The sequence below is a fragment of the Aedes albopictus genome, chromosome 2 (assembly GCF_035046485.1).
Source record: "Aedes albopictus strain Foshan chromosome 2, AalbF5, whole genome shotgun sequence".
NCBI classification, from domain to species: Eukaryota; Metazoa; Arthropoda; class Insecta; order Diptera; family Culicidae; genus Aedes; species Aedes albopictus.
In genome coordinates this window covers 509,225,195-509,248,578 of record NC_085137.1, presented here as the reverse complement: position 1 = coordinate 509,248,578, position 23,384 = coordinate 509,225,195, and the positions used below count along the sequence as shown (strand labels likewise).

Sequence of the window (23,384 nt, the reverse complement as noted above, 5' to 3'; positions counted from 1 at the left end):
ATAGACCCGTCTCGTCGCCACGAGATTCACAATATCGCAAACCCAAATTGAAACATAAGCCAAGCTGTCGCAAAACTTTGTCCTCATCAGTAGTTCATCACAGTTGTGACTGCGGAACAATGTATTCGTTTGTCTCATTTAGCGAGAGCAACCCCGCGTCGAGCGATTCTGCTCCGGGTGGATGATTAGATCTCCATTCAAGAGAGAAAATCCACCGCTTTCGGAACGCCGTGCAAAGTTCGAAATTAGTTCCGTGAAAAACTAAACTTTGTAATTGCAAACGATAACGTAATTAATCAATTAAAATAGCATTGAGGAATCACCAGCGGAAAACACCCACCAACACGCTCCAACGGAGAGATAGAAACGCGCCAAGTTTTGCACCGATTCAGAGGCGGCCTTCCTTTCCGCCAGACCAGCCAACAACCACGGACTGAGCGGGGGGTGTAAACTCAATTCCCTGTCAGAAACTATTTTCCACTAACTTTTGTTTTTCGTGGGTGTGATGCAGTAGCACCATCTCGATGCAGCAAAAGCAGCAGCAGCAGCCGTATTCTAGTCTTGTCTGCAATGAATGCAGACCGAAATGGGAAGCGGAAATTTTTGCGTCAACGAGAAAACTTGGTCATGTTTCTTGGATTCTCGGGATTCTTTCCGGGCCCATCCGCGTGCGCGGGCCCTATCCTGATCCCGGGCCCCGGTCTGTCTGTGTCTTAACTATGGCACCTAGTGCCCGAAAAAAGGTGACAGCAGTTTTCTCACAACTTTCTCCACTGATGCACTTTGTATCGGTTGCTTGCTTGCTTGCTGGATGATGATGATACCAAGAATAGACAGCTAGCGGCGGCAACGAGAAAAATTCCATTCAAAATTAGCAATGACGAAGCGTTTGTCGAAGACCCAGAGTTGCCCTTTGGGCTTGCTTATTCCTGTCAACTCGTTTTTCTAGGTAGGTACGTGAAAGGGATCTGAATTCTCTGTGATAGGGTAGTGAAAGTTTAATTCGTCTTGAGGTTAAATTTTTTCTATATTATAGAAATGTTACTTCGATAAGTTAAACAAAAACATCTGTTTAGATTTTTTCCAAATTTCGAAACATTTAAGAACTATAAACACAAAATGATCGGATTACGACGACAGTACCCTACGAGTAACGAAGGAAACGAACCGTACTCCTACGTGGTGATTCCCTTCATTTGCATTAATTCTGACGACAACGACGAAAGGGACTTTGGAAAAGGAAAGGAAAGGAAAAAAAGTAAACAGCTGCGGTGCAATAAAATTGCAGTCTTTCGGCTTCGGGATCTGGAACGACGACGGCGGTGCAGAAGCAAAAGAAGTACACGTTTCCAAAGTTGATAGCACAGCTTAAGGATGGAGTTTTTGCGTATATCACTCCTAGTTAGGGGGCTGGGAAGTTTTCCACATAGAAAAGAAAGAACGATACTTTTGCCTTATTTTCGTATCTCTTTTTTTTGCTTATTAATTTTACTGTGTCGACTGGGGCAAAGCGAAGTGGATGGCAGAGAATGGGAAACAATGAGCAACACAGCAAGTCTGGGAATAGTTTTATCGTAGTTGGTGCTAGTTCCAGAACAGAATGCTGTTGCGCTACCAACCAGCACTCGTCAAGTGGAACACGTGAGGGAGAATAATTTAACGGGCAAGGACATTATGGCAGGTGAACCGTGTTCCTTCACCTCGTGGGAACTTTAAAGGCTTTATGTTATCTACAACAGTATGTAGATTTTGTTTTGGTTCTACACTTATTTTTTTGTTTTGTTTTAAATGTTCACGTTCTAATTAATGGAAGGCATTTATCCGACATTATTGAGTCCTATCGCTCTGACCGCTACCTGATGATGATCAAACTGCACCCAAACTTCTCCGTCTTCCATGGGCGTAAACAGAGGGGGGTGAGGAAGGCATGCCCCACACTCCATAGTAGTCTTCAGGAATTCCTCCCACGATACCTTAAGGAATGTTTATAGATACTTCTGTAAGGATGCATCGCCAAATTCCTCCAGCATAGTGATTCTGCAGTGATTCCATCATGGATTCCTCCAAGGTTGGGACCATTCATTTGCAAAGATTTCATCTCAGTTCAAAAGCATGCTATCGAAAAACAATGTATGGATGAATTTAACCTTGTAATTATATCTGAAAGTTTGCCGAATAACATTGCATTGGGGTCGCAAACGAATACCAAAGGGGCCGTACACAAATTACGTTACGCTTTTAGGGGGGAGAGGAGTTTTGCAGAGCGTGACAACCCTTACAAAATATATTGAGGCCCCATACGAAAAGTGTGACATAGGGGGGAGGGGGGTTGAAAAGGTCGATTTTTGGTGACATAATTTGTGTATCACCCCAAAGTCGTGAGCGAGCTGTTAAGGAAACTCTCCACGCTGTGGAAAGTTGCCTTCACAGCTCGCTCACGACTTTGGTATGCGTGTGCGACCCCAATGTTATTCGGCAAACTTTCAGATAAAACTACAAGGTTAAATTCATCCATACAATTGTTTTTCGATAGCATGCTTTTGAACTGAGCAAATGAATGTAAATCTTTGCAAATGAATGGTCGCAACCTTGGATTCCTCCAGAGATTTCACTCGTAATATCTTTAGAGGTTGCTCCAGTGTTTGTTGCAGTGCATTTTTCGAGGATTACTTCAGGACTTTTAACGGAACTTTACTAGAAATCCTTATAGGCATTTTTACAGGTATCCCTCCAAAAAAATATTTTCAGAGATTTCTCCATATATTTCTTCAAGGATTCCGCCAGAGATTGCTCTAATAATTTCATCTGTAATTATTCAAAATATTTCTGTAGTAATTTCATCCCAGAATTGTTTCACAAAATTTCACCAGAGATTATTCAAAAATTAATCCAGAAATTCCTTAGAAATGTGGTACTAAAATGCTTTAGCAGCCCATCCAAAGGATTAGTTCAAATCGTCCAGTAATTACTGCAGACATGGATTCCTCCTGATTTTTCCAGAGATTCCTATAAAAAAATTTACCATGAATTCGTTAAGAAAGCTCTCCTGGGAATTGCTAATGAATTGGTTCCGGGACTCTTGTTGGAGTTTCTTCAGAAATTCCTCCAACAACTCCAAGCATTATTTGAAAAACTTCGGCAGGATCCTCCAGTAACCTCCAGTAACTTTCCATGGGATTCCTTCAGGAATTTCACCGGGAATCCCTCCACGGATATACCTGGAGATTCCTGCAGGGATTCCGCTACAACATCCTCCGCGGCTTTCTCCGGCAGTGACTTTTTAAGGAACTCCTCTAGGATATCCTACAAGAATTTGTCTAGAGATTCCTCCAGGAGATCTTCAAGAGATTCCTTCTGGATTTACTCCACGGATTCTTCTTGGAATGCAGTGATTTTTCAAGGAATTGCTCTAATAATTTCGCCAGGCATTTCTCCAGAAATTGAATTTTTATGGAGTTCCTCTAATGATTCCTCTAAAGTCTCCTCCACTAATTCCTGCAGGGATTTCGCCAGGAATTTGTTCAGAGGTTCCTCCAAGCATTCCTCCAGGATTGCGTCCAGGAATTGTTTCAGGGACTTTCCCATGAATTTTTTCAAGGATTCCTCCAGATATTTTTCTAGGAATTTCTTCAGGAATTTCTCATTAAATTTCTTTCAAAAATCTCTCCAGGGATTCCTCCCAGAAATTCTCTAGTGATTCTTCCAGGAAATCCACCAGGGATTCATCCAAGCATTCCTCCATAAGATTTCAAGTGATTGCTACAGAAATTCATCCAGGTATACTTTTAGATATTCCTCCAGGGGTTACTTCAGAAATTCATCCCGGAATTCCTCCAGTCATTCAGAAATTTCTCGATGAATTCCGTCAGAAATTTATCCAGAGATTAATCGAGGAATTACACCAGGGATTGCTCCGGAAATTCTTCCATCATCATTTCCAAAGATGCACCAGAGAATTTCTCCAGGATTACCTGAAGGTTTTTTTTAAATTTATCTAGGAAATCTCGAATTCCTCCAGCGATTTGTATTGGAATTCTCCAAGGCATTCTTTCACAATTAACTCCAAGAAATATTATATGAGTTCATCCACGGACTTGTTCGGGAATCCATCCATGAATTTCCTCAAGAATGCCCCCTGTAGGTTCTGCAAAGGAATTCCTTCATAAATTCGTCCTGTGATCCTTTCGCGAATAAGGACTGTTCAATTTATAAAACGGACAACTTGCATGTGCGATATCTTTTTTTATTTTTCAGTAAAATCATTATCAGTTTTTAGCATAACTTTCTATAGCTATTCTCAAATGTAGGAAAAATATAACATTAAGCAAAATGTTCTTTTTTGTGTAACTGAAGCGATTTTCGTAAAACATCAATAAAAACCCATTTCTCAAAATTCGACATAACTTTCCACATACTTAACATGCACATTTTCATGAAGTTTTTAATGTATTGGAATCTTATACTATTCTACTAAAGGTAAAGCTCAATAGTTGGTCAGAATTGATGCACCAAGCATTCTCCAGCTTGATATAGCGAGTTGCCTTGTTTTCATAGAAATTACTAAACAATGTTCATTTAAGTCCTGTGTTGCAATAGCATCACGGATTCGGCTAAAATTTGTCTAGAGTAGTAGAGTATTGCTCTCTGAATGATACAGAAGAGAAATTTACTTGTAATTGCATTTTTCATCAAAAATTTAATCCATAAAGATGGTCATATTAAAAAATTTCATACTTTTTGCTCCATTGATGCAGATTTTCGACTCTAGCGAATCTAGTTATTATTTATTTTCAACAATGTTGGTCCTATGTTATTGGGCTGCGAAACGGTGAGTCGATAAGGAGAGCGTCCAATATAGCTCTGGTCCTCACAAGTTCCTACCTCATGCTTCCACGGGTCAAGCGATGACAAAGACCGCCAGCTAAGAGTTGTGTGCTTAGCTGGTAGTGCAGCCTGGGCACTGTTGTCCTTCTGACTTCAGCTAGATTGAGGAGGTACGATCCGAGTGTCTGTTCATCAAGGAGGTGCGGCTCAAACAGCGTCTGTTCTGGCATCCAGCGGCTGAGTAAGAAACGCTGCACCACGCCCAGCTAGATCCAAGGTGGTAGCCCCATCAGCGTGGTCGTCCCAGTGTTGGTTGGGACGTTAAACAGAACTGGCACGATGGCCCTCCGGCGAGACAGGAGTGTTGGCGTAGGCCCAATAAGCCACCCGTAAAAATCCCCATTGCGAATAACATAGAAGAAAATACGACTCGATACAATCGGCAAAGACCCACGCGACGAAATAAGGACTACGATTGGAAACTTGGAACATGGAATTGCAAGTCACTAGGTTTCGCAGGATGTGACAGGATAATCTACGACGAACTACATCCCCGCAACTTCGACATCGTGGCGTTGCAGGAACTTTGCTGGACTGGACAGAAAGTGTGGAAAAGCGGGCATCGAGCGGCTACCTTCTACCAAAGCTGTGGCACCACCAATGAACTGTGAACAGGATTTATAGTGTTGGGCAAGATGCGACAACGTGTGATCGGGTGGCAGCCGATCAACGCAAGGATGTGCATGTTGAGAGTTAAGGGCCGTTTCTTCAACTACAGCATCATCAACGTCCACTGCCCACACGAAGGGAGACCCGATGACGAGAAAGAAGCGTTCTACGCGCAGTTAGAGCAAACATACGATGGTTGCTCGCCGCGTGACGTGAAAATCGTTGTCGGCGACATGAACGCGCAGGTAGGAAGGGAGGAAATGTACAGACCGGTAATCGGGCGAAACAGCCTGCACGCCGTATCGAATGATAACGGCCAGCGATGCGTAAACTTTGCAGCCTCCCGTGGTATGGTAGTCCGAAGTACCTTCTTCCCCCGCAAAGATATCCACAAAGCCACCTGGAGATCACCCGACCACCAAACAGAAAACCAAATCGACCACGTTCTAATCGACGGTAAATTCTTCTCAGATATAACCAACGTCCGCACATACCGCAGTGCGAATATAGATTCGGATCACTACTTAGTAGCTGTATGCATGCGCTCAAAACTTTCGACAGTTATCACCACGCGTCGAAGTCGAACGCCGCGGCTCAACATCGAGCAACTTCGTAACGTAGAAGTGGCTCAAGACTACGCGCAGCAGTTAGCAGTGGCCCTACCAACGGAAGAGCAGCTTGGCGCAGCTACACTTGAAGATGGCTGGAGGGACATCCGATCCGCCATAGGTAGTACCTCGGCTACAGCACTAGGCTTCGCGACTCCGAATCACAGAAACGACTGGTACGACGGCGAATGTGAACAGTTGAAAAACGAGAAGAATGCAGCATGGGCGAGAATGCTGCAACACCGTACGAGAGCGAATGAGGCACGTTACAAACAGGCGCGGAACAGGCAGAACTCAGTCTTCCGGATGAAGAAGCGCCAGCAGGAAGAACGAGATCGCGAAGCGATGGAAGAGCTGTACCGCGCTAAGGACACACGAAAGTTCTACGAGAAGCTGAACCGCTCGCGCAGAGGCTTTGTGCCACAAGCCGACATGTGCCGAGATAATCACGGGAATATTCTCACGAGCGAGCGTGAGGTGGTCGAGAGGTGGCGGCAGCATTACGATGAGCACCTCAATGGCGACGTTGCAAGTATCGAAGGTGGCGTGGTAACAGATCTAGGAGTATGTGCACAGGACGAAAGACTTCCGGCCCCTGACCTTCAAGAGATTGAGGAGGAGGTTGGCCGGTTGAAAAACAACAAAGCCGCTGGAGCAGATCAACTACCAAGCGAGCTTCTAAAATACGGTGGCGAAGCACTGGTGAAAGCACTACACTGGGTCATTACCAAGATTTGGGAGGAGGAAGAATTACCGGAGGAATGGATGGAAGGTATCGTGTGTCCCATCTACAAAAAGGGCGACAAGTTGGATTGCGGGAACTACCGCGCGATCACACTACTGAGCGCTGCCTACAAGATACTCTCTCAAATTTTATGCCGCCGTCTATCACCGATTGCAAGAGAGTTCGTGGGGCAATATCAGGCTGGATTTATGGGTGAACGCGCTACAACGGACCAGATGTTCGCCATCCGCCAGGTGTTGCAGAAATGCCGCGAATACAACGTGCCCACACATCACTTGTTCATCGATTTCAAATCGGCGTATGATACAATCGATCGAGAACAGCTATGGCAGATTATGCACGAATACGGATTCCCGGATAAACTGATACGGTTGATCAAGGCGACGATGGATCGAGTGATGTGCGTAGTTCGAGTATCAGGGACACTCTCGAGTCCCTTCGAATCTCGCAGAGGGTTACGGCAAGGTGATGGTCTTTCGTGCTTGCTGTTCAACATTGCTTTGGAGGGTGTAATAAGAAGAACGGGGATAAACACGAGTGGGACGATTCTCACGAAATCCGTTCAGCTGCTTGGTTTCGCCGATGATATTGATATTATTGCTCGTAAATTTGAGACGATGGCGGAAACGTACATCCGACTAAAGAGTGAAGCCAGGCGAATCGGATTAGTCATTAATGTGTCGAAGACAAAGTACATGATGGCCAAGGGCTCCAGGGAGGAATCACCGCGCCCGCCACCCCGAATTCATATCGACGGTGATGAAATCGAGGCGGTTGAAGAATTCGTGTACTTGGGCTCACTGGTGACCGACGACAACGACACCAGCAGAGAAATTCAGAGGCGCATTGTGGCAGGAAATCGTGCTTACTTTGGACTCCGAAGAACTCTACGATCGAATAAAGTTCGCCGTAACACGAAGTTAACCATCTACAAAACGTTGATTAGACCGGTCGTCCTCTATGGGCACGAAACATGGACCCTACGTGCAGAGGACCAACGCGCCCTTGGAGTTTTCGAACGGAAGGTGTTGCGTACCATCTACGGCGGAGTGCAGATGGAAGACGGGACTTGGAGAAGGCGAATGAACCACGAGCTGCATCAGCTGCTGAGAGAACCAACCATCGTCCATACCGCGAAAATCGGGAGGCTACGGTGGGCGGGTCACGTCATCAGGATGTCGGATAGCAACCCGACTAAATGGTTCTCGAGAGTCATCCGACCGGTACAAGAAGACGTGGTGCGCAGCGAGCTAGGTGGGTCGACCAAGTGGAGGACGATCTGCGGACCCTACGCAGAGTGCGGAACTGGAGGCAAACAGCCATGGACCGAGTGGAATGGAGGCGGCTACTATGTACAGCAGAGGCCACCCCGGCCTTAGCCTGACCGGTAAGGTAAGTATGTTATTGTACACCTTATTTAATAATAATCGCGTGCAAAGTTTTTATTTCCAACATCATTGTCATTCAAAATTTGCATTAGGTTGCATTGTTATTTGGAAGAACCTTCAGAGAACGAAACTGTTTTGATTACTGTGTCTGTAATGGCGCACAGTAACCAAACCAGCAATGCTATTAAGACGCAGTTTTCTGCATTTGAAGTCACATTATTCCCACTTTCGACTAGATGCATAAAAAAAAAGATTATTTAATATTTTCATACCCTTTTTGCTTTATAATTGAATTTTATTCAAAAAATCGAATCTCACTTGAGACTTTAATATCTCAACACTTAATTTTCCAATTGTGTTCAAATTTTGCCAGAATGTTTATAACTCATGCTGCTGCAGCATGGCACATACTTTTCTGGTATTAAAAACGATATACCATATGTGAACAGTAATTTTATATATATTTTCAATTTTCAGAAATCGAAAAATTCCCCTCATTTAAAACCTGGCCGATTTTCTATAAAATAAAACTATTTTTATTCGATTCAAAAATTATTACTATAATGGAAGATGACGTACTGAACAACGAAACAAGGGTGGTTAAATTAGAACTACGCGTCTTCTTTTTATAGCCTTGTGAAGTTGTCCGTTTTATAAATTGAACAGTCCTTATATCCTGAGTTTCTTTTGTTTCTCCAAGAAACCCATCAAGAAGTTATCTATTGTGGCGTTTTCAGAAACTCCTCCACAGATTTCTCTAGGAATTTTCCCAGGGAGGTTTAAAGGGTGTTCCTTGGAAAATGCTCCAGGGGTTCTTCCCAAAATTTCTCCAGGGACTCATTCAGAAATTCCCCCGGGAATGCTTCGAAGCATTCCTCCCACGATTGTTTTCATCCAAACTTTGTGTAGCGATTTCTCCAGAAATTTCAATTGGGATTTCTCTAAGAAGTTGCCTGAACATTTTCTAGGGATTTCTGTAGGAATCTCACCAGCAGTTTCTTCAGGGGTTTACTTAGGGATTCCTTGAGGAATTCTTATAATAGTCATCCAGGGAATCAAGGCAAAACACATGTGACATAAGAACATACATGCTGGAAGCATTTCAGGCATTTCTTCAGGGGATCCTTTGAAAATTCACCCAAGAAAGACTCTTTCGGAATTTTTCCAGAGTTTCCTCCAAGAATTTATCTAGGAAATTCAGAAATTTCTTTTTAATAACAAAGTACAGGGGGTGGCCAAAATGTTTGGGATAGGCAACTTTTTTTTCTCTCCAAAAATATTCCACATGCTGTAACTTTTCAAAGAGTGCATCAAAAATTCTCAAATTTTGACTGTTTGTCAACCTATTATATATGCATTATTGCTACAAATTTGAGACCAATTGGTTAATCGTTCGCGAAGCTAGAACCGTTTTCGCAAAACACTATTTTTCAGACAGCTTATTTTGGAACTGTCATATCTCAGAAGCCAGTGAACCGAATTGAATCATTTATCAACAATCGTTTATCAACAATATATAAGTGCTTCACAAGTTATTAAAACATGGCTCCTCTCCTCTTCTTGGCGTAACGTCCTCACTGGGACAAAGCCTGCTTCTCAGCTTAGTGTTCTATGAGCACTTCCACAGTTATTAACTGAGAGCTTCCTCTGCCAATGACCATTTTGCATGTGTATATCGTGTGGCAGGCACGAAGATACTCTATGTCCAAGGAAGTCAAGGAAATTTCCTTTACGAAAAGATCCTGGACCGACCGGGAATCGAACCCGTCACCCTCAGCATGGTCATGCTGAATACCCGTGCGTTTACCGCCTCGGCTATATGGGCCCTATTATGTATTAAAACATGGGTACTTTTTAAAAATTTAAAAAAGTTATCATGGATTGACACTTTTTGGATTTTTCTCGAAAAATGTATTTTTTTACATCAATGTCATTAGTTTTAAGTTTTGATATCCAAAGAAATTTTACTTCTGTTCTCAAGATATCTCTAATTAGATATATTAGAGCCTATTTCGATTGAAGGAAGAACAGATTTAGTAATTTTTGTGTGGTATTGTAAATTTGACTTACTATTCTCCACATGCGTGAAAATGTCAACCCGGTATAACTTTATTCGTCGTGATAAAATATTTCATTTTGTAATGTCGCATGAAGTATCAATATATTGTTGATAAACGTTCAAATTTTCATTCAATGCGGTTAACTGGTTTCGGAGATATGACAGTTCAAAAATTGGTTGTCCAAAAGATAGTGTTTTACGAGAACGGTTCTAGCTTCGCGAAAGATTAACCAATCGAGCCAAAATTTGTACCAGTGATGCACATGTAATAGTTTGACAAACAGTCAAAATTTCAGAATTTTTGATACACTTTATGAAAAGTTACAGCATGTTGAATATTTATGAAAGAGTAAAAAAAGTTGCCTATCCCAAACATTTTGGCCACCCTAAGTCTATGGCCACCCCCTGTATTTGGAATCTAGAGAACCTGGAAACGTATCTGGCTGAAAATGTAACTTGATGCTTACTTACGCACAGTAAACATTGAGTTACATTTTCAGCCAGATCCATTTGACGGTTCTCTAGATTTCTCGAGAATATTTGAACTGTGTACTCCAAATACCTTGTCCTTAAATTCCTCCAGACATTTATTTTTAAATAAATGCTAGCGATTGCCTCCAGGAAATTTATAAGGAATTTCTCCACACGCTTTAGGAATTTTTACCAAGAATATCTCTAAAGTTTGCTCCAGTAATAAATTTCAATGACTTATACGAGAATGCCTTCAAAAAATCATACAAGGATCCTTCCGAGAATACGTCAATTGACATTTCTGTAGGATTATGCCTGAGAGATGAATATGTGCAGTGCAGTATATGAAACTGTCTTTAGGGAAATTCTGGCAAGGATGTATTGATTCGAAACAATTTGACTGAAGTTTTATTCTTAGAGGAATAGAGATCCATGACATTGAAAGATTGCCAATGAGGAGCGGATGATGGTTAGAACACTTGACTATCATGCCGAGGACCTGGGATCGAATCCCACTCCCGACAAACTTACAAAAATGTGGGTTCTTCCTTCGGAAGGGAAGTAAAGCGTGGGTCCCGATATGAACTAGCCCAAGGCTAAAAATCTCATTAATACAGACAAAAAAAAAAGATTGCCAATAAACAAAAACAAACTGGATGATAAATTACTGCAAGAACTCCAGTAAGTCGGGGAAGACATTATGTAGACATTTCCAAAAAAATCTTCGGACTGATGAAAATGTTGAAGGAAATCATTAGGAAATTTCTGGGCTAGTCCTAAAGTTTTGATTTATATCACCATTGATTATGAAAGATTTTCAGAATAATGTAAGTCTAGACTTGCAAGTGAACAGAGCGTAACAGCCATTGCCAATGTCTGCTTCTCCCGTACCTCCTGGGCGTATTTTTAAATATTCATGATATCTCTTACCAGTAACAGATAGAGAAAATTCCCCTCTATCTGATAACGAGATAAGTTTTTTTTTTTATAAATAAATCAAAAACGCGTAGCAGTGATGGAAGAGGCTGAGGCGTACAATGGTTGTTCCAAAGACCCAATTAAGACGTAGCAGTCGGGCTCAAACTGGGTAGTACTTCTAGAACTACATTTGGTCCCCGGTACCCAAGTTTGACATTTGGCTGACTACCTCATTTTAGACTAACTTTGTGATTTAGTAGTCCACAGCGATGTAATAGCTTATAATAACAAACAAATTTCAATTTGTCAATCAAACAGAACGAAAACCTGATTCTGTTCAAAAGCTGATCTCACCTGTACATTCTAAAGCGATAATATTTTTTTGAACTCAAGCGGTATATTTTAGCTCAAAGCCGGTAATAACGGTTGAAGAGATACGGCATAGCAACTGCGCGCAACGCCTTATATAATTATAACTGTTATTTTAACTATACTAAAGATTCACAAACGTCATGCTCAAAAATGTCTCTTCTGAAATGCCGAATCATCCGCGAAGTTAAAAACTTTGTTGATACGCGAAAATCGTTTTTCCCCCTACACCGTGCATGGGATGTATATTGGGCATTGTGCGTTGGATAGACATTGGATTTTATGTATGAATTTGAAGAAAAACCTTTATCGGGCGTAGGGAAACTTTAAATTTCAACCGCGTTGAACAAATTACTCATTGAAAGGTTATCAGATAAAGAGCTATTTACATTATACCGGGCTGAATCCCGACTGGGTCCCACACAACAATTTCATTTCAATGATATTATGGCGTGTTTTTTCCAAGACTTGGCCCAAGCGAGTCCCGGTATGATTAGTGAGAAACACACATGGAAACACTTCATAAAATTGTTGTAAAAACATCGAAGTCCAGTGCTAGACCCGATGTAATGAAGATAGTCCTAGAGATAGCCTCAAATTGCTACTGGACCGGGTCGGGATCACGAAAAAGTTATAAGTTCCGACAAATTGTTTGCGACATTATGCACCGTGTTCTGAAATTAGTCAGAGCAATTTCGGGGGAGATTTTCCTCATAGAATATATGCCTGCCAGATGATACATTAACAGCTCTTCAACAGTCGCTCATGTAATTATATGAAATCCTAAAATAGAAGGGAATAATTATAATAAAACATATCGCACGAAGTTTGAGTTACTGTTACTGTCCACCGCCATCAGTTTTCTTGTTTATATATGCATAAACAACATGTTGGATACTCGGGTGACCCTTAGCAACAATAAGGGAGTACTAGAAATACAATCTAGAGTGAAATGCAAGGTAATGTTGATTGAAGGTATTATACATTTTGTTCTAGTACTTCGTGCGCCCTAAAATTTTTAAACGTTGTATGGGAGTTGTAGGTCTTTATTTTGTCTTTGGTTGTTCCCTATTCAAATGTTGGTCTAGAAGTACAAATTGTTGAGCGTATATACAATTTCTTTACTTCGCTAATTATTTTCATTACGCAACTGCATAAATCGAAATGCATAACGAACCAGTGTAAAAAGTAGGATAAAAGGGACGGACCAGGGCACAATGGAACTCAGGCTCTTCTGTACACGAATCAAAACGGTAGCAACTAGACCTGCAAAATCGTCCGTAGGACGACATATTCCTTCAAGAATCCGCAAATATTTTCAACGAGTACTACCATTATATTGGGTATTTCATTTTTTTATATATATTTCACAAGAAAATTCTGAGAAGATTTTTGGTGAAATTTCCCTTCTCAAATTTTCCAAGTTTCTCAAAGAATACTAGCAGAAATTGTCCTTAAGGTACCACGAAATTCAATATATCTCTAGGTATTGTTATGCGATGGATTCAGGAATTCGTCTCAGGATTAAAAAAAACCGGAATTTTATTTGCAATACAACTAGTAATTAAATTACGCTGCCAGTTACTGTGAGTAATTGCCATTTGTTGCATTATGCCAAGTAAAACCCCCAACATGTTTTGTAATTCGCTGCTTTTGAGCTATCAGAGCTTAACGACAACTTATAATCCAAATTATTTCATTTTGAAGATCCAAGAATCTCATTTTTACAATAATGTTCACTTGCTTCTGCAGTATCATGTATCAACCACATCTCATCTGAAGTTATCTTTGAATCGTAAAGCAGCATAAAGAATGAATTATACAAACAACCAGAGCGACTCTTTTTAGCAGTGCAACACGTAACTGTCAACTGTGCCTCATTATCACTTAAATTACCTTTATGTTTTTACCACGCTCCTCCAAAACATAATCCGAGCCGTCTTATCAGCATGCCTAAATTCTTCCCAGCATTCTTAACGTCTTCCATTCATTCGACCGAGGAGAACAACAAAAACACACACATTTTTGCCGATTTCATTGAAGACAGTAGGCAAAAAATAGCCGCGATCCTCTTCGTCTTCGGTTACTCTGCTGTTCTGTTGGTCGTTTTCAGTTTCGTCTGTTCCCCTTCTCGCAGGGGTGTCCGTCCGATCTGATCGACACCGCAAAGTTTGTTTCTTCCCTCACAGGTTTTGTTACCGCCTCCACCAATACAGGTGCAGCCGAGCAGCGCAGCGGCGTTGTCTTCTTCGCATATCGGCTTATCCTGCGTGTGCTGAGCTGACTGTGGCCGGCGATGTCGTCAATGTGACTCAAAATATTTTTGCTGCCTGCGCCGCCGCTGCCTTTGCATTGCGGAATGACATGTGTGTTGTATGTATATACTTTTGCTGTTGTTGATGATGAATTCCGAACCGAAGATCTGCAGTGTAGAACGCTATCGGACGTAGATTGCACAGTGTGGTTCTAGAAATGTACCTGCTTTGGGGGTTGCGAGCGAAACGCAATTTATTGCTGTTCCTGAATACACGCAGCAGTGTTGTTATACAATATGATCGAAAATGGACACCAAAATCAACACGGCGTAATGGGTGGAAAATTCGATTCGATCGTCATTAGAGGTACAGACAAGTAAATCATATCGAACAACACATACAACAAACATAGTAAACGCGGAAAGCTAAATGGGGGTAATTATGGGTCGACGCAAATCATTAGAAAGATGAGTCAAGCTCTAGGTCAAACTGCAAGGTCGTGACGTTGGCGATGAAATGGAATGGTACTGGCTAGTTGAGTTGCGTGTAGTGATACAATACGATATATGAAGACTAGAAGATGAAGACTAGAAGATGATGATTAACCTGGGCTTGTCAGGGGAATATATGTAAATAAAAAGAAAATCTTGAGTCGAGTCAAGTACAAGACACTGAAGACGACCTTACAGTTGAGGTCGAAATACGTATCTGTCAAAGGATGCAAATTCTTAGTGGAATTCAAAGGAACCGTACTTAACCCGATTTTCTTTTTATTGACTAGAAGATGATGATATTTGATATTTTATGGAGGTTGAAGACTAATTCAAATCCTTCGCTAGAATCGCACTAGAAATCTTGGAAGGGATACCAAAAAGTGTTTCTTGATCCGGAGTTCCCGAAAGTGTTCAGGAAAAAATCTTCGTATGATTTCTATAAAGAATAAAACAAGCAATTCACTGAAGATGATGGTGAGAATTCTCACAAGATTTTATTACTAATGAAAGGTTACTGACCGCTGATTAGCGTTGAAAAGTGTCCGAAAAAGGAACATGCATAATTTCTGGAAGAGATTCCGAAAAGAGCTCTGGGAATAATCCTGAAAAAATCTGTAAGAGAATAATCTCAGGTGGATCATTGCAAGAAATTAGATAATGAACTACCAGGAAAAGCCTTGAAAAATATCCGAAAAAAATCACGGGACGAACTCTATGAGTAATACCAGCAGAAATCAAAGAAATCCTCAAAAAATCCGAGGAGAAAGTTTAGGATTCTGAAAAACTCTGAAAAACTTCCCAGGATCAATACCGGGAGGAATCTTTTGAGAGAAGCCCCGGGCTAAACTCCGAGAGAAATCTGAAAAGAAATACTGCGAGAACCTTTGGGAAACATACCGGCTGAAACTTCTGTAGAAATCCGAGTGGAAACTCCAGAAAAAAGCTATAGGAAATTTCTTGAAGAAATCACAGGAGAGAAATCAGGAAGGAATTCCTGCAGAAAATTAATGAAAAACTCCTTAAAACCTTTGGAGCAGCTTTAGTAGAAATCCCAGGAATAACTTCTTCAAGAAGAATCCCGAGAACTTCAACTCAAACTCTAATACAAATTCCGCAACAACATCGCCGGTATATCCTGAGAGAAAATCTTGTGGAGATCTCGGGATAAATCCTAGTAGAAACCCACGAGATCTCTGGGAGAAATACTGGAAAAACTTCTAGAGAAGTTCTGTCTGATCCAAGTAAAAATTCCATGAGAAATAGATCCGGACTCCGGAATCCTGAAAGCTTCTCAAAGAAGAATCCCGGAAAAAAAATAGTTGAAGTCTTGGAAAAATGCTGGTAGGAATCCGGAAGAATCTCCGGAAGGAATTCAAAAAGGAATACCAAGACAAATGGCGTGAAAAATCTCGTAAAAACACACTACGAGAGGTAAGGTAAGGTAAGGTAAGATAATTTTAAGAGGTATTGCCGAAGAAATTCCGGAGAGAAACCCTGACATAATTTCTGGAGTAATTGTTGTAGCCGATGTATTCATACATCAACGGAAAGTTTTTTTGTTCGTACCCACAATGTAGTAAACTTTGTGGACTCTATTTCTGAGTAGATCTACAAGTAATAAAATTGGCTACTTTTTATTCACAAATTTATTCAAAGTTTTATTTTTTTATCGATCCAAAATTTCCCAGAATATTCACGATATTCCCTGAGTATTCCAGGTGTTTTCCTGGTAAACAAAATTCTCTGAGAACTCCCGATTTTCCAGGTTTTTTTCAGGTAGTAGACACCCTGTACTGTTATATTGAAAATATATAAGGGCTGGTCTATAAACTACGTAGTCTTAGGAGGGGATGGGGGATCTGGCCAAAGTCTACGCTCCGTACAAATTTCGAATGTTTTGAATGAACAAAGGGGGAGGGGAGATTTAGATGACCAAGGACATGTCTACGTAGGTCATGGACAGCGCCTAATGATGCATTTGCACTTTAGTTACGAACGCCAGAAAACTTCCTTTGGGACATTTCTGCAAAAACTTTATCTAGGAGTTCCATCTGTTGATTATTCCCAAAACATCGTTTTGGAATCCCTCAGACAATTTGGAAATCCTTGCAGAAACTTCAAGAATTTCTAGGTACAGGAAATTCTTCCGGAGATTCTTTCAGGAGCAATTAATAACTCCAGGAAACTCATTTAGGGATTCCAACAGAACTTGCTTCTTGGAATTACTCCATAAATTTTATTTGTGGATTCCTCCTGAATCTACAGAAATTATTGTTCGTGATTCCATCCCAGGAGTTTAGTCGATCGATTGCTTCAAAAATGTCATCTTAGATTCCTTCAGAAATTTCTACTGCGAATAATTCCTCCAAATTGCTTCTGGGAGTTCTACCTTGAATGCCTTCTGTGGATCCTTCCTGATTCCTTTTGCAATTTTTTTTTTTCTGGGGATTTGCACAGGCAATTTTTCAGATGCTGCTATAGGGATCCGTATAGGAGTTTATTCTGGGATCCTAAAATTCGATTTGGGAATTCTTCCATCCACTTCTGAAGCATTCCCAGAAGAATCTCCTGAAAGAATCCATATACGAAATGCTACAAGATTCTCAGAAGGAACTTCTGGAGAATTTCTAGAAAGAATTCCTGCAAGATTCCCAGGAGTAACTTTTGAAAAATTTCCACAAAAAAAAAACTCCAAGAGGATTTTCAGAAGGAATTTGTGGAGGATTCCGAGAAATAACTTTTGGAAAATTTCCATACAGAATACCAGGAGGGCTCCCAGCAGAAATTTTCGTGAATATTTACAGAAGAAACTACAGCATAATTGGCAGCAATTACTCCAGGAGATTTCACAAAAGAAAATTCTTATTAAATCTTAAAAGCAACTCTTGAAAGAAAAATTCTTAATGAATACCGGTTTTTGGTGGAATTGCTTAAAGAATCTCCGTAGAAACTCCAGAAGGAATTTCAAAAGAACATCTGGGTTAATCACAGAAGCAACTCCTGAACAAATGTGAAAAGGAACTCCAGGAGAAAGTGGAGCGGATCTGGTGTGATGGTTAGAACACTTGATTATCACGCCGAGGACCTGGGATCGAATCCCACTCCCTACAAACTCGCAAAATGTGAGTTCTTCCTTCGCAAGGGAAGTAAATCGGGGGTCTCGAGATGAACTAGACTAGGGCTAAACATCTTGTTAATACATACAATAAAAAAAACTCCAGGAGAAACCCAAGAAGTCAGAAACTCATTTTTTAGAAAACTTCACATCGAATTCAAAAGAGAAAATCAAGCGGAATGGTACGAGACAACTTAGAGGTATCCCAGGAATATTTTTTGAAGAAATTGAGAAACAATTATATAAGAAATAAGTGTTGCAGGAGTCCCATGAACTGCAGTATCTATGCATTCCCAGATGCAAACCGAAATTACAAAGATGCGGTGAAAACCTTTTGTTGTTTTCAGTTAACTGTGGTGTATTTTGCGTGTTTTCTGGAGATGTTTTGTTGAATTTTCAGGAGCACAAATCTTAAGATCATGCCAACTTATTGAATGACAAAATATTAGTCATTCCTTGACCTGGTATAAGGTACTCACTAACAGGTTATCGTTAAGAATAAATAAACAAATTACAAAATTACAAATTAGTTCAACGGCTAACATCGAGAAATGGCGTTTTTCATCAAGTTACGGAAAAGAGTTGCTGAGTCGGTCAAAATAGTCGACTGTTTTTTAAGAATGAATCGGTAGCGATTCACTCTCAAAATTGAATCATTTTCCCATCTCTAGTATCAACGTCGAAAAATCCGGAAGGAAAATATTTAGTATAATCCATGTTTTGTAAACTATGGCATATCTGTATTCAACTCACCTTCACTTTTGCTTTTGTCACAGGTGGAGTGGTCCATCTTCGCTGCTGGCAAATCTCGGTTCTCTATAGAATGCAACGGCTGCTGTTCCGCTCTTACCACGGTTTTTGTATTAGTTTTTACAGTCGCTTCGTTTTCCGTTTTCTGCGAGATTGACCAACTCTTGTGTTCCGCTCGACTGCCCGTTGGTCCGTTGCTGCAACTATCCAACTGTTTTTGATTCCCCTGAATTCGGTGATTGATGTGGTGGCTTTCGGCGGGCAGCTTCTTGTCAAGGTTCACTAACTCTTTCATAATATAATTCACTAGTTTCTTCAATCGGTCACAAAATAATTTTGATCAAACTTTGCTCAACACAGAAGATTCAAACTCTTGACCGATTTTCCCGGCTCCCGGTTTGTAACACTAACACATTTACCAGACCTGCTGTAAACATTTACAAACCTGGCATAAAATCGAGGTTAGGGCCCTTTTTCTCACTTTTTCATTTTTCGAGCTTCTCTTCGTCCTTCTTAGCGCTCACACCTAATTCCGACCATTGCAAGACAAACCGGACTCAATAATCTTCCTTCTACTCAACACTGATCATCGAGCGCTTCCAGTCACCCAACCCCAGGTATAACGAACTTTTTTTTTTGTACAACAGCGCAACGCAAAAATTCTTCACAGTGGAACACTTTTCAATGGCAACTTTTGACCACAAAAACTGCACCTCCCTGAACCGTTTTTGCACTATTTACTGCGTCTACACCCGCACGAATCAATCGTCCACAATCTGCAAACCGCACTCGACGCAATGTGCACAAAATTAGCCATTATTTCAGCGAGCCAAAGCCAATCCGAAAAACACTTTTCATCTGCGCGACCGCGACGACTTTCCGGACGAACGTTACAAATCGAATGAGCGAGCGAGCGAACGAACCACCACCACTCACTTGAGTCTTGGCGCAACGCAAAGGCAACACGAGAAAATTTGAAAATCGGCTGTCAAAAACTAGCGCTTTTCTGCGGTGGTGTGCGTGAAACGCAGCGATGTAAACAAGCGCGCAAGGCGGGCGCATTTTGCGTGACAGTTTCGCAGTTTTGGTTTCGAAGAGTGCGTTCAATGCCGTGTTGCTGGCAGGCACGCTAACCTTGCACAAGTCTGAGAGGCGATTGCGACAAACACCAGGATTATTTATTTTAAATCCGCGAAAACGTTTAAAATAGTTATTTATGTGACGAGTTGCAAAAAGTTGATTTTTTCAGCACGAGTTGTACATTTATCCAACGAGGCTTGCCGAATTGGATAAATACGAAGAGTGCTGAAAAAGTCGAGTTTTGCAACGAGTTCCATACACAATTTTATGCAATGATTTTTTTTATAATGCAACTCATTTGAGTTTCATAATGTTCATGATGCAACTCAAATGAGTAACATTATGAACATTATGAAACTATTTTTCATTATGCAACTCCAGTTGCATTATGAACCGGTACAGAAAAGTTGGCCAATGAGTAGTACAAAATGAGTAGTACAAAATATAAATTATGACACTGAATTGCATAAAATATTAGCCTAAATAAAAGGGTATGCAAAAACGGTTTCGAGCCCAATAACTTAAAATTGAGTAAAACATTCTAGGTAGTTTGCCTTTACCTCCAGCAAATAAAAATATATTCTCAAGAGTAGGAAATATATTTTTTTTAACCTAAATTTGACTGTCAATTAGAGTCAACCCACCTGCCAAATTTACGAAATTTTGATTCCTGAAAGGGCTTGTTCACTAATGTCATAACGCTGGAGGGGGTGGGTGGGTGTCCTTCATGGTGTTACAGCCCGAATAAATAAAATTTTTCACCATATAAATAGTGTTACGAAGGGGTGGGTGGGTGTCAGGAAAGGCCAATTTTGGCGTTATGAAATTTGTGAATGAACCCAAATGAGCGATAAGCTCGTACAATGGCCTATAACGAGAATGAGTCGGATGATCCGGTACAATTTTGAGTGAAATATTATACGGGGTGAGTGATTGATTTTAAACGTGTTCAAATTCCGAAGCTTGTCGAGAGCCATCTGTTTGTGAAAAGAAAAACCAGCAAATGAGCTTTTTGACTGCATTGAACTAACTTATCCGCTGTTGAATAATTTTAGGGCGAAAAGGGCTAAATTGCATCACGTGTCAAATGGTTTGGTGAAATAATTTTTGATGTAGCTGATCATGCTCTACTGGTCGATTTCTTGGAGCAAAGCTTTTTCGGTTAAATTGATTGATTTAGTACAGAAACTGCGCTATTTATTTTTTTTTATAAGTTGTAGAAATGTGTCTGATACCATGTAATTAATGGCATTTAAGTATAGCCTTGGATATGCCAAAAACTTTGTCAAAGGCCCAAGGCATGGCACACTAATTATTGTGTAACGTTAAACCGAGCCGTTTAATAATAATTTTCATCGTTTCGGTAAAATTTTCTTCTAATATTTTCAAAAATGCATTATTTTGGAAAGCATTCAATAAGCAAAGTAAAAGTGATTATGAGTCAACATTGTTTATCAAAGTAATAAATTAAAAAAAAACATGCTTTATTTCAGTAATATGTAAGACTAGAATAATTCTAGTCTTACATATTACTGAAATAAAGCATGTTTTTTTTTAATTTATTACTTTGATAAACAATGTTGACTCATAATCACTTTTACTTTGCTTATTGAATGCTTATTATTGAATTATGAATTATTAACAAATTAGAATACCAAAAGAAACTTTTTAAAATAAACTGACTTCCCCGAGTATAAAGATGTCCTGCTCTTTCAAAATCGCCAAGAAACGAAACTTTCCATCTTCCTTTCTGTTAGAGCATGCTGCCTACGCACACTAAGGCATACATCATCCGCCTGTTTCAGTCGCTTCAGTTCAGTCCATGCGTTGATAGTTGTTGTTGAATAATCCACGAGCACAGTACAAAAAAGGAGACACCGCCGCAAAGAATATTCCGCTTCCCAGCATGGGTCGATGAACAATCCAGGCCACCGAGGTTATTGCCAGAGCCAGCGAGAACGACATCGTCAAATTGGTGGACACAGGAAAACTTGGATCCGGCACGAACTGCCGAAGAACGCGACTTTGTGCTGCCACATATTGCAAGATCGATGCCGAACAGGTGGCCGACAGAAACAGCATAATCCAGCCGATTAGCCGCCAGCCCCAGGTGGTCAAACGCTTGGAGTGTTGTTCCAGTTTAAATGTTTCCTGCAGAGAAAGCTCCCCTGGGTAGATCAGAAGCACCTTTCTGGCGTGGGATGATTCGTATGGAACGATTTTACCGTTTTCCAGTTTGCCAACGACCGTGTACTGAAATTGCAAGAATGATGGTACTTAGTGAGAAGCCTAGTTGAAGACTGAGATTGTTTACCGTCGAGCCTTCCAGGCCAGCGTAAGCAAACTGAATCCTGATGTCACCGATTTCCGGATTCCAAATATCATTACAATGATAATACAGGCCAGCATGCAGCTTCACGGACGGATCTTCCGGTCTGGTGTCCGAAGTTACTTCGATGAATTTTTTGAATCGCTCCTTCATAGCATCCCCGAGTTCATACTGACCGATGTGAACTCGCTCTGAAACGTAAACTTTGGTCTCCATGGGGAAAGACGTGGGATTGTGATGGCCGGTACGGATGTAGAAACTTCGTGAATCAACCAGCTCGTCACGCCAATCCATGGTATAGTAGTAGGTACGTTCCTCTGTTTGAACAGTAGCAACTGCTTCGCCATAGCGATTTTCTCTAAAACATTAATTTTGAAATTAACTTTATCAAAATACTAGAAAAAATCAAACTTACACATATTCTTCAACCCATTGGTACATTTGCACCCGCCGTTTCAGTTTAACGGCCTGCACTTGAATGTTATAATCCGGTTCGGTCAGTGGTTCACCGGTAACAATGGGACCAGTTAAATGTACTAATCTTCCTTCGTAAGTCTTGTCGTAAGGCCGTTCTCCGCTGACCGTGATGGCATCATTCAGTGCCTCGTCCAACGAGAGAGATGTGCTAATTGCACGAGCCTTTGTAAACGTAAGAGACAAACATTAAAATCAATCGAGGTAAAACAAAAATTACGCTCATCTTACCTCATTCCAGAACAGCACACAGGTGCCGGCAGTTAGCAGAACCGAACCGATCAAGGTCATCAGCCAGCATGATTTTAGCACATCTACAAAGTTCATGTTTGCACGGCACTTTTGGAAACGTTTTCTTCCTAATTTTCACGGGTTTTCATTCAAAATTTTTCGTTTTTCACCGAGTGAAACAATCCCCAACTAATTATTTTGGGCATTGTTTTGATTTGATTTGATTTGACACAAAACAGCTGAAAGTGCTGGCAGCCTGGTTTAAATGATGCCTGCTGCAAGCTTGAGCACAAACCACCAAACCAGGCTGTCAAATGAAAAACACGCTGTGAAAATCTAACACCAAATTGAGTTTTTTTTTTCACACACACGCTAAGAAAATATTACCACAGAGAACAGACATCCAAGCACCGACGAACCGACGTGACAGTGGCGATCCAAAACTGTCCCCCCCAAATTTAACGGTCGACCAGCGAAGCGAGCGATCGCTTCTGTCAAATCAGCTCAGACGCGAACCGTTTCCTATATGAACACACGGGGGTTTGGTGTCGAGCTATCAAATCATCGCGGGTCGTTATAGAGGTGGCGATAGTGTTCGGCTATTT

General features: G+C 40.9%; 2 protein-coding genes across 4 annotated transcripts in view; both read right to left on the bottom strand.

Annotated features, from left to right (window-relative positions):
- The window catches only part of LOC109404753 (protein ECT2), a 151,926-nt gene extending 132,327 nt beyond the window's left edge, over positions 1–19,599 (bottom strand). Inside the window, exon 1 of one of the 3 annotated variants that reach the window (XM_029870296.2) lies at positions 18,669–19,599. In XM_029870296.2, the coding sequence (XP_029726156.1) occupies positions 18,669–18,960 (292 nt within the window). In that variant the 5' untranslated portion in view covers positions 18,961–19,599. The remainder of the gene's footprint in view (positions 1–18,668) is intronic. The other 2 variants (XM_029870295.2, XM_029870298.2) reach the window with 2 other exon arrangements.
- Positions 19,600–21,391: 1,792 nt separating this feature from the next.
- On the bottom strand, positions 21,392–23,011 carry LOC109621845 (transmembrane protein 43 homolog). Its single transcript, XM_020076024.3, has 4 exons — positions 22,780–23,011; positions 22,490–22,713; positions 22,060–22,432; positions 21,392–21,998 (listed from the first exon to the last, which is right to left on the bottom strand). Exons 1-4 carry the CDS (start codon positions 22,873–22,875, stop codon positions 21,561–21,563), a joined length of 1,131 nt encoding a protein of 376 aa, XP_019931583.1. The 5' UTR covers positions 22,876–23,011; the 3' UTR covers positions 21,392–21,560.
- Between the last annotated feature and the right edge of the window lie 373 nt (positions 23,012–23,384).

Excerpts from the sequence above, each read along its gene's own strand:
- LOC109621845 (XM_020076024.3), bottom strand. The coding sequence starts at position 22,875 with ATGAACTTTGTAGATGTGCTAAAATCATGCTGGCTGATGACCTTGATC. Across the intron at positions 22,433-22,489 it reads CAATGGGTTGAAGAATATGT|AGAAAATCGCTATGGCGAAG; the intron begins GTAAGTTTGATT and ends TTAATGTTTTAG. Across the intron at positions 21,999-22,059 it reads CTGGCCTGGAAGGCTCGACG|TACACGGTCGTTGGCAAACT; the intron begins GTAAACAATCTC and ends TTGCAATTTCAG.